The 18,036-nt window shown below is 37.0% G+C and overlaps 1 protein-coding gene across 3 annotated transcripts in view; it reads left to right on the top strand.

The window, feature by feature from the left end:
- The window catches only part of GOLM2 (golgi membrane protein 2), a 105,388-nt gene that overhangs the window by 20,365 nt on the left and 66,987 nt on the right, over nucleotides 1-18,036 (top strand). For all 3 annotated transcript variants that reach the window (XM_015064826.3, XM_015064827.3, XM_015064825.3), the window contains exon 2: nucleotides 16,787-16,841. In XM_015064826.3, coding sequence (XP_014920312.2) covers nucleotides 16,787-16,841 — 55 coding nt within the window. The remainder of the gene's footprint in view (nucleotides 1-16,786; nucleotides 16,842-18,036) is intronic.

Raw genomic sequence — 18,036 nt, 5'->3', positions numbered from 1 at the left:
TCTCTCTCTCTCTCTCTCTCTCAAAAATAAATGAAAAACACTTAAAAAAAAAAACCGCTCCCAAATCAGAAATCATGAAGATTTATCCCTATGTTTTCGTCTTAAGAATTTTATAGTTTTAGCTCTTAAATGTAGGTTTTTGATCCATTTGAGTTAATTTTCTTTTGTGGTTAATTTTCTCCTTACCTTAGAAGGTAAGCATCTAACTTCATTCTTTTTATTTATTTATTTTTTTAACTTCATTCTTTTGCATGTGGTTATATAGTTGTCCTGACACCATTTGTTGAAGAAATTATTATTCTCCCCATTGAATGGTCTTAGCATTCTTATTGAAAAGCCTGTTGAACATATATGGGGGGTTATTTCTGGGCTCTCTAGGGCCAGACTCTTAAGTCTAAAATGCCATACTAAGGAGTTTTGATTTCACCTTGCAGGTCATAGGGAACAATATAATTCAATTTGTTTTTTGAAAAGATAGTCATGAGTGTAGTAAAGGATGATTGTAGAGAAAAGAAAATGAAACCAAGATCAGTTAGGAAATACATTACTGCAGACATTTAGGCAAGAACTGTGGGTCTGTATTTACAATGGCAGCAAGAATAGAGAATAATAGAGTCAAAAGACTGGTAAGTTTGATATTTATAGCTAAACTCCAAGGTAGATAGGACTTGCAATTCCATTTTATAGATGAGAAAATTAAAATTTTTAAAAGTGATTTACCTCTGGTCTCTAGTACCTGAAGTTGGAACTAAAACCTGGTTTTATAATTCTGGTTCATAATTCTGGTTTTATAATTCAGTGGTTCATAGTTCAGTGGTTTTCTTACCATACCATGGTTACTTTCTCAGAGGAGAATTATAATAAATGGTGGGGAACAAGAGGTTAGTTTTGGGACTGGTCATGTTTAGCATCTTTAATGAATGACTTAGAAAAAGTTCACAGTGTACAGATGGCATTCTTAAAGGGGAAGGGTCATGAACAGAAAAATCATCAACTGTGCATTGGGAAAAACGTTGAAGCTTTAGTGGAGGCATTTAGGAGAAAATAATCCAAAATCTACTTACTTATAGGATAAGTAGCTCTGAGCTATCAAAAAAAGAAATTGGCGGGGCACCTCTGTGGCTCAGTCGGTAAGTGTCTTGACTCTTGATTTTAGCTCAGGTCATGATTTCACTCACAGTTCCTGGGATCGAGCCCTTCATCAGGCTTTGCGCTGAGAGCACAGAGCCTGCTTGGGATTCTCTCTTTCTCCCTCTCTTTTCCCCTCCCTCTCTCTGTCTCTCTTGTTCTCAAAATAAATAAATAAATAAATAAATAAATAAACTTAAAAAAAAAAAAGGAATCAGGAATAAAATAATATGCTAGGAAATTCTGTGAAATTCCCAGTATATTATTTTAGCCAAAAAGGCTAAATTCGAGGGACCACCATGCTAGGTACTGGGAACAGTAAAGATCTTCTACCAGCTAACATTTGTTAAGCACTTACTATGTGCCAGGCACTGTTGCAATCACTTTATCTCAGGCCTGTGAAGCAGATAATATTCTCATTTTACAGATGAGGAAACTGAAGCACAGAGAAGTTTAATAAGCAGTATGTCCAAGATAATAATAAGTTATGGATTCAGAATTCAGACCCAGGCAGTTTAACCTTAGAGCCTGTTCTTTCAAGCACTACATTACTGGGTTCTGCATAATCATAGTCTTTCCTTATGTGCAACCCTTTGTTCAGTATTAATTACATGATAGAGGCTTAATAAAGATACAAAGAACAACTGACATCAAGGAATGAAAGGGCGGTTACTAGAGAACCATCTAAAAAGACGTGAAAAAGCATATAACTAAAAATATGAATGTATACTTTCCATACCAAATTCAGCAAGGTGGTTTTATGTTTATACACATCCTACTTATTAAGACCCATTCTGAGAGCTTATGCTGGTGTCTTAATGCCATATGATATCTTTTACCTTAACTAAAAGAAAGGAAGAAACTGTTTTACAGGTTAGTGGGGAAAATTTCTTAACAAGTTTTACTTCTTTAAATGATGCTTCCCCCCAAAACAAAAGACATTTACTCCTCAAATATTGTTATGGTGCCTGGAATGCCTTCAGTTGGAGATTTGTTTGAGTTAACAGCATAGTGTCCATATTTCCCAAAATCAGGACACTATGTCTGAAAAAGAATTAAAAAAAAAAAATTGTGGTGAAAAACCATGTAACAGAAAATTGACTATCTTAATCATTTTTAAGTGTGCTGTAATGTTAGCTATGTTGCGCATAATGTTGTGCAACAGATCTCTAGAACCTTTTCATCTTGCAAAACAGAAGCTCTATACCTATTGAACAAAGCTCTCCTTTTCCCTTCTCCTTAGCCCCTGGCTGAAAAAGAATTTTCTTGATTTGAGAAAAAATTTTAATATAAAAACTATTACAGTGGTGTAAAATTAAATGTTTAATTGCACAGATAAGGAATCCCCTTCATTAACAGAAGAAAATTATATTAAATTGGAACCTTTAGAAAATCTAGGACACATACTCACTCAAGGCCCTGAGAACTAAAGTGAGCTTTCTAGTACAATCACTTCTGGGGACCTAGCATCAGAGAACTAAGGGCTGACTCTGCCATCATTTTTTTATTTGAAAGTAATGAGTGTGATCAGCCGAGGTAACTTTCACAGAACTTGTGCTGAAACCCAGTTTTGGCCTCCTGCTAGGTAGAAAGATTATTGTTGGAAGTCTAAGTCTTGTAGCTTATTCTGGACAGCTTAAACACATTCCCTTAAATCCACTCTAATCAGGCTTTTGCCCTCACCAGACCAAGTGTGGTTCAGTATTTGAGACTTGGCTAAAATCCAGTAGTCAATTCTTAGTTATCATTTTGCTTCACCTATGAGCAACATTTGATACAGTTGATTACTACGTCCTCTTCCTTGAAACATGTTCTTCATTTTGGCTTTCAGGGAATATTGCTTTCTTTCCACCTCACTAGCCATTCCTTCTCATTCTCTTTTCTGGTTCCTCCTCAGATAGAATGCTCCAAGGCTTCGTCCTTGAACCTTTTCTTTATCAAACTCAGTTCCATACAGAGCTCATCCTGCCACTTCTTTAAAAATCATCTATACACTGATGATTTCCAAATTTATATCTTTTACCCAGACTGTTCTCTTAAATTCCAGTCTTGATAGACCACTCTCTACTCATCATCTCCTCGTGGATGGCAAATATGGTTTTGGACTTAACCAGTCCAGAGCCAACTCCCTGATCTTTCTGCTACCCCAAAACTTCTATTCACAGTCTTTCTCAGCCCAGTGAATGGCAACTCCTTCCTGTCAGCTTCTCAAGCCAGAAACTTGGGAGTCATTCTTGACTTTTTCTCACCCCCGTGTCCAATTTATCAGCAATTCTTGTTGGCGTAGCTTCAAAATATATCCAGAATCCAGACACTTGTCTCTCTACCACCTTTACTGCTCTGGTCTAAATTATCATCATTTCTTGCCTAAATTATTGGTTATAGCTTAACTAGCCTCCTTTCTTCTGTCCTTGCTCCTACTTCAATCTGTTTTCAACACAGCATTATATTAAAATGTCAATTAGGTTATGTTCTTTGTTTGCTCAAAATGCCCTGCTGGCTTCCATCTCAATTGCAGAAAAAGTCCCAAGTCTTTCCAGTGGTCCACGGGCTCTAGACCGTCTGCTTCCCTCACAGTTCTCTGTCATCTCCTACTACCCTTCTTGTTGCTCACTTCATTCACACCAAACTAGCCATTTTGATCAGTTCTTGAAGTATCAGTCATTCTCCTGCAATAGGGCTTTTACACTGGCTGTACCCTCTGCCTAGGACATTCTTTTCCCAGATAGCTGCATGGTAATTCTCACTCTTGAAAGTCTTCGTTCAAATTTACACCTTTTTGTTAAGGCCTTCCCCTCTTCTCCATCTCTAATGTATTTTTTCCACAGCACTTAGCACTTCCTATTCTATTGTATGACTTCTTTTATCATAATAAGTAAATATTGTATATTAAGTATTGTAATCCCCCAACAACAGAAGGGATTTTTGTTTATTTTTGTGATTTGCTGTCTCCCCAGTGCTTAGATCAGTGACTTGCATGAAACAGGTACTCAATAAATATATGTTGAATAAATTAATATAGGAAGGAATTAAATGCACACTCAAGACCTAAAATGGGATTTGGCAGCAGTGGTGGGTTGTCTTGGCAGGAGGTGGCTGGGACATGCTAAATTAGAGGGGACCTGGCAGTGGAAGATGTGATGAGGACCTAATAGCATAAAAAATTGGGAAAATTTGGAGGGATGAGGGATAGTGAATATAATGAAATTTTTATCTGTAGAAATTAACATCATGCTCTCGTAGAGTCAATTTAAGTTTTGGTTTTTATTTTAAAGGAGGGAATGAAATTTGTTGTAGTAAAAAGGAAAGGAAAGGACGTTCTGTTTGCTGATGATGCTTGGATATAGGAAGGAGTAGTTTAAATTATATATGGTTAAAACTAGCTTCACTCTGTCCAGGAGACCATTTCTGGTAATTGGTTAACATGGTACCCACCTTCTGAAAGACATTAAATGCTTGGTAGAAGAGTTTTGGATTCCACACTATGGGTAATAGTATTCTATTAGTGGATTTTGACTAAAAGAAAGATTTGATAGAAAACAAGTTTTTGCAAAGCTGTTTCTCACTACCATTTGGAAATTGATAAAAGTGGGAAAAGACTAATGGTAAATTAAATTTCTTCATTTATTTGTTCAGTAATGTTGAGTGCCTAAAGTGTGCCAGGAAATATAGGGGTGACCAAACAAATAAGATCTCTGCTCTTATTTGTAGATCAAGGCAGTTGCCATGAACATAGAGAAAGAGTTAAGGGTCAGATATGAGAGAAGTTGCAAAAGAAGAATTGGCTGGACTTGGTGATAGTTTGTGTGGAGTGTGAATGCATGCAGTTCTAGGCACTAGTGGGGTAGTTAATAAGATGAGGAGAAAGAAGAGGCAGGAGAACCAGAAGATTGATGATGTCACTTAAGGTAGTGGAAGCTGAGAAGGGCTTCTAATTTGTGGAGAAACTATTTTGATTTTTTACACTTCAAGTTTTAAGGATTAGTGAGATGTATAAGTGGAAATGTTTTATGAACTGGGTATGGCAGATGGGGGGAGACTCTTGCTATCATACTTTTTTTTTTTAAGTAGACTTCACACCTGTGCACAGCCCAACACAGGTCTGGAGCGTACGACCATGAGATCAAACCTGAGCTGAGATAGAGTGTGATGCTTAACCAACTGAGCCACCCAGACTCTCATACTTTCTAAGTCTGCCTTGCTTTCCCTTCCAAGTCTGCCTTGCTTTCCCTACTGACCTCTCATTCTCTCCTTCCCTTTCATAGTCCTCCACCTGCACCCTCTTCTGTGGCTTAAAATTTATCACTCAACTTGTCCTTTGTGGGTTGACTGAAGGCACTGCTCTGTATCTTCCTCATTCTAGGGTCTAGGCAGACTAAGCAGCCCCCATCCGAAACATTGGTTGCTATGGTAGAATGACAGAGCGGCAAATTGTGCTCCTTATCATTACTTATGTCTGGAAGTGATTCATGTCATTTTACTCATATTCATTGCCTTTCCCTCATCCCAACTTCAAAGAAATCAGGAGGGACAGTCCTACAGAGTGCCTAGGATGAGAATTAGAAATATTTGCCAACACTAATGATAATTAAAGACCTTGATTTTTAATACATTCTAACATAAATTTGACATAGGATTCATATCCTTGAGATTCAAAGTTTGTGAACTGCAGGGGCACCTGGCTGGCTCAGTTGATAGAACTTGTGACTCTTGATCTCGGGGTTGTGAGTTCAAGCTCCACATTGTGTGTATAGGTTGCATAATAAAAAACATTTTTTTTTAAGTTTGTGAACTTCAAACTTGCATATTCTTAGGAGAATGTATCAAAAAAGAGATTAGAACTGCTGAATGAACTGTACTTGTTTTTCACAAGTACACCTGGACCACTTATCCTTTCCTTCTTCCATTCCAGAAGCCTTGTTCACTCTTTACTTTCCTCCCTATCCAGCTGAGATTTGATGGTCTGTTGTTTCAGCTTAGTTTCTTGCTATTATTCTTTCTTTTACATATCTATTTTAAACCTAGCTGGAGAAAATCAGATAGCCAGTCTGGTATTTGTAGAAATTTATGATCAGCTGCCCCAACTGGGCTTTCAATAGCACCTTACAAATTACAGTAGTCTAGACACCTATCCATTCCAGCATCTTTCAAACTTCTCCTCTCCTCAAGCCTCCCCCACTTCCTATCCCCATTTAAATTCCTCTTCCCCTAACTCCAGCCCAACATGTGATCTTGTATCCTTTTTGACAGAATTGGACAGGAACTGATAAAACTTTTATTACCAAATCTGCAGGCATACCTACGTTTCTACCAATATGTCTTCCTTCCTTGATGGATTAAAAAAAGGTTCCTACTTTCTCCAGGATCAGCCTCGGTACCTGTTTTCTGAATCTAATTTCCTCCATCTTTTCAAAGATCTTGTACTATTATTAATCCAGTCTCCTTATATTCAATCTCTGTCTCTATTTACTCTTCAGCATTTAGTGAATGCTTGAATCTTTCCTTCCTTTGCCAGTCAGGTTTGTTTCTTTTTTATTTTAGAGAGAGTGTGTTCACGTGTAAGAGAGTATATATGAGCAGAGGAGGGGCAGAGAGAGAGGGAGAGAGAGAATCTCAAGCAGGCTCCACGCTCAGTGCAGAACCTGACACACGGCTCGATCCCACGACCCTGGGATCATGACTAAGCCAAAATTAAGAGTCAGATGCTCAACCAATGGAGCCACTTAAGTGCCACTCCCAGTCAGATTTCTTGAAAACAGAATTGTCTTTGTTCATATCTGGATTTTCTCTTCCTCTTACTAATATTTCAACATCTTTTACCCAGTGCACTATGCTCTTGGCTTCCATGATGCCAGACTCTCCTGTTTTCCTTTTCTCAGTTCTTCTTAGTCTTCTTTGCTTAGTCTTAGTTTTCTTTGCTTCTTCTTTGATGCACCTCTATTCATCATTAAGTATTATAGTTTATAGTTTTCTTTTTTGTCTTCAGATTTTATTTTTTTAAGTAATCTCTGTACCCAACATGGGGCTCAAACTCACAACCCCAAGATCAAGACTCCACCGACTGAGCCAGTCAGGCACCACTAGTTCATAGTTTCCTGTCTAAGATCCTCTTCTCTACTTATTCTGCTCTCTTTGTAAGTGCTCATATTCATTCAGAAAACTTCAGTTATGCTGATGACTCCAAATGTGTATTCTTTACCCAGATATCTCTTTTGTTTCTTGTGTATTGCTATATTTCTAGGCCTTCAACAGTATCTTCCACTTACTAGGTGTTTCATAAATGTTTCTCTTGTGACTGGCTGACAAATGAATGAATAAACAAACATAGTTTGTTTCATGGTGGTGATTCTTTGTAATTCTTCTTAATAGACCAGGACCAAATACTTTATATCCCTAGGCCTAGCACATAGTGGATACTTAGTAAATGCTTTATAAATGACTGAATAAAAATGAATGGGTGAATAAAAGAACTTTGTGATGATTCATTATAGCCAACCAACACCAAACACCTTGATTATTCTTTTTAAAAATGTAACTGGGTATAGCTTAAACTAATACTTGCTTCGAGAGAGACTAATTCTTTAACAGATCAAGTAAAAGTTGCAAGTGTGTTTGAAATGTTGACTGAATAACATGTGTGTAATATATTAGTAAGAAAAGAAGTTTAATCACTTAGCTGATCTAGTATATGCACAATGGTCATGAGCACAGACTCTTATGTGGGACTGCTTGGGAGAATATCTGGTATCTACTGTAGGTATATGAAATAGAGTACAGTTTCCTTGTCTATAAAATGTAAAGCCCACCTCATAGGATGGTTATGAGGATTGAATGCAGTGATACTTATAAAACACTTAGCAGAGATCTGGCACAAAATAAAAATTAAAAAATTTAAACATTTAATACCCATCAATTATTATTAATATATCATTTTGATCCAGCTGCTATAGGTCCCAGCCAAAGACATAGTATAGATGAGTAACTGCTAAACCTGGCTGCTTATCAGAATCACTTGAGCTTTAAAAAAAAAAAAAAAAGATTTCATGGGATGCCAGAGGCTTAATCGGTTAAGTGTCTGACTTCAGCTCAGGTCATGCTCTCACAGTTCGTGAGTTTGAGCCCCACATCAAGTTCTGTGCTGACAGTTCAGAGCCTGGAGCCTGTTTCAGATTCTGTGTCTCCCTCTCTCTCTCTCTGCCTCTCCCCTGCTTACACTCTGTCCCTCTTTCTCTCAAAAATAAATAAAGTTAAAAAAAATAAACATTTAAAAAAAGATTTAAATGGGGACAGGGGGAAGTGGTGCCTGGCTGGCTCAGTTGGACGCACATGTATCTCTTGATCTCCAGGTTGTGAGTTTGAGCCCCATGTTGGGTGTAGAGATTACTTAAATAAATAAATATTAAAAAAAGAAAAAAAAGATTTCTGGGCTGATCCCCAGACTATTATAAATCACACTGGAGTGGGGTGGAGGAGGTAAGAATATGTATTTCTTACAGCTCCCTAGGTGATTCTGAGGATCATCCAGGTTTGGTAGTTACGTTACAGAAGATAGAATTGTCTCTAGAAATCATCTGAGTATGAGATATAAATGGGAAAAATGTTTCTGGTATGGAGAAAAAAGGAGCCAGAAATGACATCTGTAAAAAGCTAATTATATATAACCTTTGGGATCAATGGTCAAAGTTGTGCTGAATGTCCAAGAACAAGTCATAATGAAAGTGAAGCATACACAGCTGAGCCATTTTCAAGGTCCCAGAATGAAAAGAAAAGCAGAGCCACTGAGCTGGTAACAGCTGCCAAAATTAATTCAAAGTAGCCATGTGGGATGGGAAAGCACTAAATGAACTTCAGAAAGAGGTGGTAAAAATATAAAGATTATGTTTTAGGTATTGGAGGGGGGAAGAAAGATTAGAGGAAAATAGATGAAATAGCTGAGGACGAGTGAGAAGTGCCATAGGAAAATATCAAGAGAAGATGATTCTTACTAAAAAAAAGAGGTAAAGAACATATGTCTTGGAAGAGAGAAAAAGAAAGGTCTCAGGAATGACAGTAAAAACATTTTAAGAGATTAACATGGAAAAGGCCAAAGACAGCATACATTATCAGCCAATTATAGATGGACTGCAAATCCTAGAGAGACCAGTATTACAGAAGGGGAAAGGTGAAGTAAAGCTAAGGCAATGAAGTTGATAACAAAGGGAAATAAATGAGGGAGTTTAGAAGAAGTCTTGAAGGATAATTAGAATTATACAAATATGAGGGGCACCTGGGTGGCTCAGTTAGTTGGGCATCCGACTCTCGATTTCAGCTCAGGTCATGATCCCAGGGTTGTGGGATTGAGCCCTGTGTCAGGTTCCATGCTGAGTGTCAAGCCTGCTTGAGATTCTCCCTCTGCCCCTCTTTCCTGCTCGCACACTCTTTCTCTCTTAAAAAAAAAAGAAAAAGAATTATATAAATATGAATAAAGTACCATTTAAGGTAGAAGAATATGTAGTACACAGTATAAAACTTGAAAATCTAAGGAATGATTCAGCAAACATTTATTGAGATGGACACACAGGGATGAATGAGAAACGCAGTCAGTGCCTGTTCTCATGGAATTCTCATTTTTTTAATGTTTATTTATTTAGATAGAGAGAGAGAGCATGCACACACAAGTGGGGGAGGGACACACAGAGAGAGAGAGAGAGAGAGAGAGAGAGAGAGCGAACCCCAAGCAGGCTCCATGAGCTCCACGAGATCATAACCTGAGCCAAAATCAAGAGTTGGACACTTGACTGAGCCACTCAGGCACCCTGGAATTCTCCTTTCTGATAAACCTTGGGGGTAGAAGAGAAACAGGGTGACATTCTTACTGGAAATAGAACTGCATGTGATAAAAGAATGTTTTGTTTTTGACAGGACTGAATATGAGGCTCTTGCCAGTAGAGTTGAGTCGGGCAAGGCATTTTGAGCATTTTGGGTTTTTGAAGGATACATTGGAATCTGGATTGGAATCTGTCTGAACATAGATGTAAATTAGGCAAGGGAATGTGTGTCTGTCTCTGTCTATCTACACACACTGATCTCTCATCCCCAAAGAAATTTGAAAGAGAAATCATTTGATATATTATAGTATATTGTAAATAAGGATATTCTGGCAAAAGTCTGAAAGTGACCAAAAGGGACCCATGAAGCCGGATGAGAATCATTTCATAAAATAAGGATTAAATAATACTTCTTAGAGTTTATGTACTGTTAGCTGTCTGGAATATACTTAGAAAAAAAAGTAAGTATTCCTGTTACATTGCCAGTTCGACTGAGTTTATGTGGCAGAGTGAAATATTTTTTTTTCCAATCATGCAATATTGAGAACTCAAATTAGTTTCCCAACAACTGGGAAGTTTTGGCAGAGTCATTTAGAAGATAAGCAAATTCATGTTAGAGCACAAGGAAATTAAAACTATGAGGAAGAATGATCAAAAGGGAAGCCAAGCTTCCTTTTGAAGGTGTTGAGATGCTGGAAGTATTAAAACAAGTGAAGGCTCTCAGAGGAAGGGTTAAAACCAAAGGAGTTAAAGAACTAAAAAGACCTGTCTATATGAAGAAAGGATTAATGAAAAGCGTAAAAGGAAAGGAAAACAAAGTTGAAGAAATTAGAGCAAATAAAAAAAATCAGAAACAAAATGAAAAAGTCTTCATAAACAGACTCAAGATGGTAGAAAACATAAGATTAAAGCCAAAATTAAGTCATTGCTTTATATTCTTACATTTTGCAAGAGTACAAAGGAGTGTCACGGTAGCTAAAAACACATTCAGATTTCCTTAAAAGGATAACATTGAATGTAAGAAGAATTCCTTATGAAACTGTTTCAGGAGGTAGATGAGAATTTGGGGGATGAGGTATACATATGGGGAGAAGAGGAGTCAGATGCCTATAATATTGCACTGTGAAAAAGATAAACAGTTTAGTAGCAGACATCTAGATTCTAAAAGTGAGGAGCATAGTAAAATTGCTGTAGGGGAAAGAGAACTTCTAGGTTTAATGATCTACCACCTGGGCTCTGTGAGGTCTTTGAGCAAATCCTTGGCACTTCTGTTCAAAGGCATATGGAAGGTGAGATAACTTGCACAATGTTAATAGGTACAAGTAATAATAATAACTTGCACTAGTGTTAATAGGACATGAGAGAAATTGGGAACTGGTACTTGCTGATAATACTAAACACTAAATATAAGATTATTGTGAGAATTGTGCTGGAAAGATTGACAGGAATAATAGAGAACATGAGATGCCAAGGGAACAATATGCCATGAGGGGGGTCCGAAAAGCTAACTGAAAAATCCTTACATGGCAAAGGAATGGGGTGGGAAATAAATTCATTATGCTTGGCTTAAGAAAGGGCTTTTATTTAGACAAGCTATGATTTTCTCTTGAGTGCCACGTGAAATATATTGTTCCAGAGCAGCTTTTGAAATGTGAGGGCTTTACATATGAGCCATTGGGATCAGTGTCTCCATTCTCAGTAAGGAAGATTGAAGAGAAAATTAAAATGATAAAAATAAAGCAGTACTGCCCATATAATTCTATACTATTTTTGTGGTCTGTGGATTGAATTTCCCTTCCTTCATTAAAAAATTTTAAAAGTATATAAGGATACAAAGGAGACAGTGCAGGGAAGCTGAGGTCACTCATAGCCTAGCATTTAAGAATAGCATATCTGTAGCAATTTCAAAAGGAAGTTTAAAATAAAGAGTGCAGAGACGTTGGGATAGCCTAGCATTTAAGAATAGCATATCTGTAGCAATTTCAAAAGGAAGTTTAAAATAAAGAGTGCAGAGACGTTGGGATAACATCATAAAAATGGATAAAAAACAGAGTAATACAAACTTATTGAAAGCAAGAATAAAAGATGGTTATGTTCTTTGGAGGGGCAAAAAAAATTGGATCATGAAAATAAAGGAAGTGGGAAAAAAAGTAAACAGGCTAATTGCACATTATTGGAGAGCAGTTTTTAGTGATCATCTGATCACATAGCATTTGGTGTCCGTTTTTCCTGCTGCCTCTGCAGCTTTCCATCAGTGATCTCATTCCTGTGGCTTTAATTGCTATTCATATGCTAATGACTCTCAAATCGTTGGTGCCCAAGCCCCAGACCTATATATCCAGCTGACTACAAGGTCTCTTCTCAGGTGTGTCACAAGTGCCTCATATTCAACAGGTCCAAATCTGTAAAAATCATCCCCCCACTCCCCTCCCACCCCAAGTCTATTTCTCCTGTTTCCCTCCTGTGGAGTACTGCCACCTTACTCATCTAGTTTCCTACTTTAGAAATCTAAACATCATCCTTGGTGTTTCTTCTTTTACCCTTGTATCTAGTCAATCAGCAAGATATTCATTCTTTCCCTTTAATAGTTCCCATGTATATTTATCTCCCTGTTCTCATTCTATTAGTTTAGACCAGAGGTTGGCAAACTTTTTCTATAAAGGACCGAATGGTAAATACGTTTGGCTTTGCAGGCCATATGGTCTTTGTCACAATCACTGTAGCTCCAAAGCAGCCGGACACAATATGTAAATGAACGGGTGTAGCTGTTTCCCATAAAACTTTATTTATAGACACTGAAATTCACATTGTGTATAATTCACAAAATATTCTTCTTCTTTTGCTTTCTTCCCACCCCTGCCCCAACCATTTTAAAATGTAAAAACCATCCTTAGTTTGTCATCCCTATGAAAACAAGCAGGCCAGATACGGCTCACAGGCCATAGTTTGCCCACCCCTCTCTTAGACCACCATTTTCTCACCTGAAATACAACAGTAGTCTTCTACTCTCCTACCTGGTCTCCCTCTAGCCTTGTCCCTCTGGTCCACTTCTCTTACTGAAGCCAGGTTGACTTTTCTAAATTGCAAATTGGATTGCTCTACCTTGCTTGAAGTCCTTTAAAGGTTGACCATAGCCATTGGAATGTACCCACATTTTTTGGCAAGACCCTTCATAATGTGGACCTTGCTTACCTTTCTAGCCATGTTTCCTTGCCACATGTTTCTAGCAGCTTCAGCTGCTTACAACTGCTTGCAGTTTCTGTAGTGTGTAGTATTTTTCACTTCTAAGTTTTGACACATCCCTTGAATATCTTTCCTCCTTACCCTCTGCCTACTTCACCTGGCAAAACACTACTCTTCCTACTGGGCACATTTTAGCTATCATCTCCAGAAGCCTTTCCTCACTCCCCTAAGGTGTTTTATCCCCTAAGGATTTAAGTGCTTCTACTAAGTTCTCTTGTCATATCTGCAGAACCTAATAATAGCATTTATTTTACTATATTATAATTAACTATTTATTTGATTGCTTCTCCAAAATAATAAACTCCTTGAGTGCCTAGAATTTGTCCATTATTTTATTCCCAGTTTCACGTATGGTGCCTTATAATACCCTTGGCACTTCCATTTCTATCTTTTTGCATTAAAAAATTGAGATATGGGAGTGCAAGCTGGTGCAGCCACTCTGGAAAACAGTATGGAGGTTCCTCAAAAAATTAAAAATAGAACTACCCTACCACCCAGCAATTGCATTACTAGGTATCTATCTCAGGGATACAGGTGTGCTGTTTCGAAGAGGCACATGCACCTCAATGTTTATAGCAGCACTATCAACAATAGCCAAAATATGGACAGAGCCCAAATGTCCATCGATGGATGAACGGATAAAGAAGATGTGGTGTGTATATATATAATGGAGTATTACTCAGCAATCAAAAAGAATGAAATCTTGCCATTTGCAACTATGTGGATGGAACTGGAGGGTATTATGCTAAGCAGAATTAGTCAGAGAAAGACAAATATCATATGACTTCACTCATGAGGACTTTAAGATACAAAACAGATGAACATAAGGGAAGGGAAACAAAAATAATATAAAAACAGGGAGGGGGACAAAACATAAGAGACTCTTAAAATATGGAGAACAGAGGGTTACTAGAGGGGTTGTGGGAGGGGGGTGGGCTAAATGGGTAAGGGGCATTAAGGAATCTACTCCTGAAATCATTGTTGCACTATATGTTAACTAATTTGGATGTAAATTTAAAAAAATTTAAATTAAAAAAATAATAAAATAAAATAAATAAATAATAAAATATAATTCATATATCATAAAACTTACCCTTTTAAAGTATACACTTCAGTTTAGTTTTTAGTATATTGACAATACTGTGCAGCTATCACCACTAATTCAAGAACATTTTTTTTAAAGATTTTTTTTTAAGTGATCTCTACACCCAGCGTGGGGCTAGAACCCACAACACCAAGACCAGGAATCACGTGCTCTACCATTTGAGCCAGCCAGGTGCCCCGAGAACATTCTCATCACCACAAAAAGAAACCCCATGTCCTTTTGTGACTAGCTTCTTTTACTTAGCATATATGTTTTCAAGGCTTATCCATATTGTAGCAGGTAACAGTACTTCACTCCTTTTTATGACTGAATATCAACATTATATTTTAAGCTTCATTCTTCAAAGCTGCCAGGACTCTAGGGGAAGACCTAGTTAAGGCTGATGGGCCCCTCCATGGTCTTTTTTCTCCAACCTTCTTTCACACTGCTTTTCCTCCTGTATCATGTGCTATAGCCAAACAATATTTTGATCATATTTTCATACATGTCTCATGTTTTCTTGCCTTTGTACCTTTTCTTATGTCATCCTCTCTATCTGGAGTGCCCTTTTCTACCTATTTACAATTTTTCCTAGCCTTCAATGACTAATTCAGGTAAAAATTCCTTCCCTGAAGCTTTCCTTGATCAGATCAGCTAAGAACCATCTCTGAATTCCTACAGTAATTATACTGCTTTAGGTGCTAAACTTGCCTACTGATTCCTTGAGACTGACCTCATGTTTTCCAATTGTTTTATACTCTCCCATCTAGTACCTTGGTATAGTAATTTTTTAAAATGTAAATGAAAATGGCATGACCACTTTGGAAAAGGAGGAACCTCACTCTTGCACATTTATCCGAGAGAAATATCCTAGAAAACTAATATTCATGTAAAAATCAGTATACTGTTTTTTATAGCAGCTGTGTTTGTAATAGCCAAAAAGTTGAAACCACCAACATGTTATACAGTAGTTGAATACTTAAACAAACTGTAGTACATTCATATCATGGAATACTACTCAGTAATAAAGAGGAATGAACTATTGATATATACAGCAACTATATGTTATACTGAGTAAAAATCATAAAAGGCCACATATTATATGATTCCATTTATATAACATTCTTGAAATGACAAAATTGCAGAGTTGGGAAACAAATTAGTATTTACCAGGGTTTAGAAATAGTGTGAGGAAGGAGGATAGATTTGAATATAAAGGATAGTATGAGGGATATCTTTGCAATGATAGAATAGTTCTGAATCTTTGTTTTGGTGGTGGTTACATGAGTGTGTGTGTGTGTGTGTGTGTGTGTGTGTGTGTGTGTGTGTGTAAAAATGACATAGAATTATACATACACATTGTACCAGTGTCAGATTCCTGGTTTTGATGTTGTGTTATAGTTAGATAGGATGTATGTATTGGGGGAATTGGGTGAAGTGTATATGGGACTTCTCTGTGCTATCTTTGCAATTTCTTACAAATCTATAATTATTTTTAACTAAGAAGCTTAAAACTTTCTCTTTAGAGATTGAAAAGGTATTTATCATAATCATTTTGGCACTCATGGTCCTGCTTCTGATCACTATGAATCTGTGTATACTTTCAAAGTCAATTTACTTTTGAGGTTGACAAGAGAACCTGTTTGTAGTGATATTGTTGTTACATTTTACAATTGATACCTGTTTAAGCAAGATCTGGGTCAGTGGTTCTTTGTGTATGACATCCTGGCTTTCAAAGACCTTGTGTTAATTTTTTTTTTAATTTTTTTTTTTAATGTTTATTTATTTTTGAGACAGAGAGAGAGCATGAACGGGGGAGGGTCAGAGAGAGACGGAGACACAGAATCTGAAACAGGCTCCAGGCTCTGAGCTGTCAGCACAGAGCCCGATGCGGGGCTCGAACTCACAGACTGCGAGATCATGACCTGAGCCAAAGTCGGTCACCCAACCGACTGAGCCACCCAGGCGCCCCTTTTTTTTTTTTTTTAATTTTTTTTTAATGTTTAATTTTTAAATTAAGTGCTAAATTAAATTAGTTTGAGTCATATTTTGTTACAGATTTAAGTTCCTATTGTTCTTGTCTACTGGATCTTGAAGGACAGTGACCACAACAACAGGTCCTATGTAGTATCTGTTATCGTATGAGAGCTTGATAAGCATCAGTTACTTTTGATTTTGCATTAACTGATTCAAACAATTAATTCTTATTTTAATATAGAGTTAGTAAGAGGTCTCTTCTGGTAAGATTTTGAAAAAAGATATCATTAAGCAATGTTCAACTCAAATTTTTAAATGTTTGAAAGTCATTAGACTATATATTAAGTAAAATGAATATTCTTTTGCAAATTTAAAGTATTACAAAATCAAAATTTCTCTCTAATTCTTTTTGGAAAGAGGTGGGTATGTATAACTTGAGGATTTTTCTTTTGTATTTATGATCAAACTTAAAGTGAATATGAGCAAAAAAGAGGAAATATGAGCAAAACTCCATATTCTGTAGTAAAATGAAAATTTTTTTTTTCAGATTAAACTACAGAGCAACATATCATATCAGATGGCAGATATACATCATTTAAAGGGTAAGAAAATTAATTACAGATTAAAGATAAACAAAGGTCACTAAATGTCTAATATCCTCAACAATTAAGAAATAGCTAGACAGCTACATGAAATAAAAATTTTTGAACAAAGCTCCTTTGATGGCAAAATGTTTACTTTTTCTTAAGATATCATAAAAGAATTTTAATGTTGCTTTATACACATTAAAAGTTAAAATTTGTATTTTAATCTTGTGTATAGACAGATTTCATACAATGAAGTGTTACTGAAAGAAGCCTCAAAGAAAATTGAGGTATAGCTTCAAAAGCTATCAAATTTGTAGGGAAAAGGTAAGGGGTAATCCCTCTGTATTGTGTCCAACTGCTAAATAATCCATTCAGGTCTAGGGATGCTTTAGACGGGTCCTCCAGGCTTCATGTTTACCCTGGGAACAGAAAGAAACTCAGAACAGAAAGAAAACCTGGAAAGAAACCAGGAACAAACCTGTAAGATAGATAGATAGATAGATAGATAGATAGATAGATAGATAGATAGATATACTGTGTGTGTGTATTTGTGTGTGTGTGTGTGTGTGTGTGTGTGTGTGTGTGTATTTTTTCACTTAGATGAAGTGATAGGAAATGACTAAAGGTTTTATAAAAAATAATAGGTACGGTGAACAAGCTCTATGCTTTGCTTACATTACTTCATACCATCACCAGCCTGTGGAGTTTGGGACCTGAAGAGGACCCCTCTTCTCCCTCACACCCTTTGGTTACAACACTGTATGTATGTATGTGTGTATATATATGGTCTTTATTTATTTATGAGAGATGTGTGCACACATGAGCGAGGAAAGGGCAGAAAGAAAGAATTTCTGGCGGACTCCGCACTGTCAGCACAGAGCCAGAACTTGAACTCGTGAACTGTGAGATCATGAGCTGAGCTGAAATCAAGATTGTCAGATGCTCAACTTATTGAGCCACCCAGGCACCCCTGTGATAAATATAACTCTATATTTATTTTGTTGTTTTTACATGTTTCTTTGTTAATTTTTAGAGAGAGAGTGCGTGCATGCACATGGGTACATCATGTGCACACACACACACACAACCAGGGCGTGTAGAGCAGAGAGAGAGAGGGAAAGAGAGAATCCCAAGCAGGCTCCATGCAGTCATTGCAGAGCCCGGTGGACGCTCACTGTGAGATCATGACCTGAGCTGAACTCAAGAGTCA

Source organism: Acinonyx jubatus, chromosome B3 (genome assembly GCF_027475565.1).
Source record: "Acinonyx jubatus isolate Ajub_Pintada_27869175 chromosome B3, VMU_Ajub_asm_v1.0, whole genome shotgun sequence".
In the NCBI taxonomy this organism is placed as follows: Eukaryota; Metazoa; Chordata; class Mammalia; order Carnivora; family Felidae; genus Acinonyx; species Acinonyx jubatus.
This window is presented reverse-complemented; position numbering and strand designations above follow the sequence as displayed.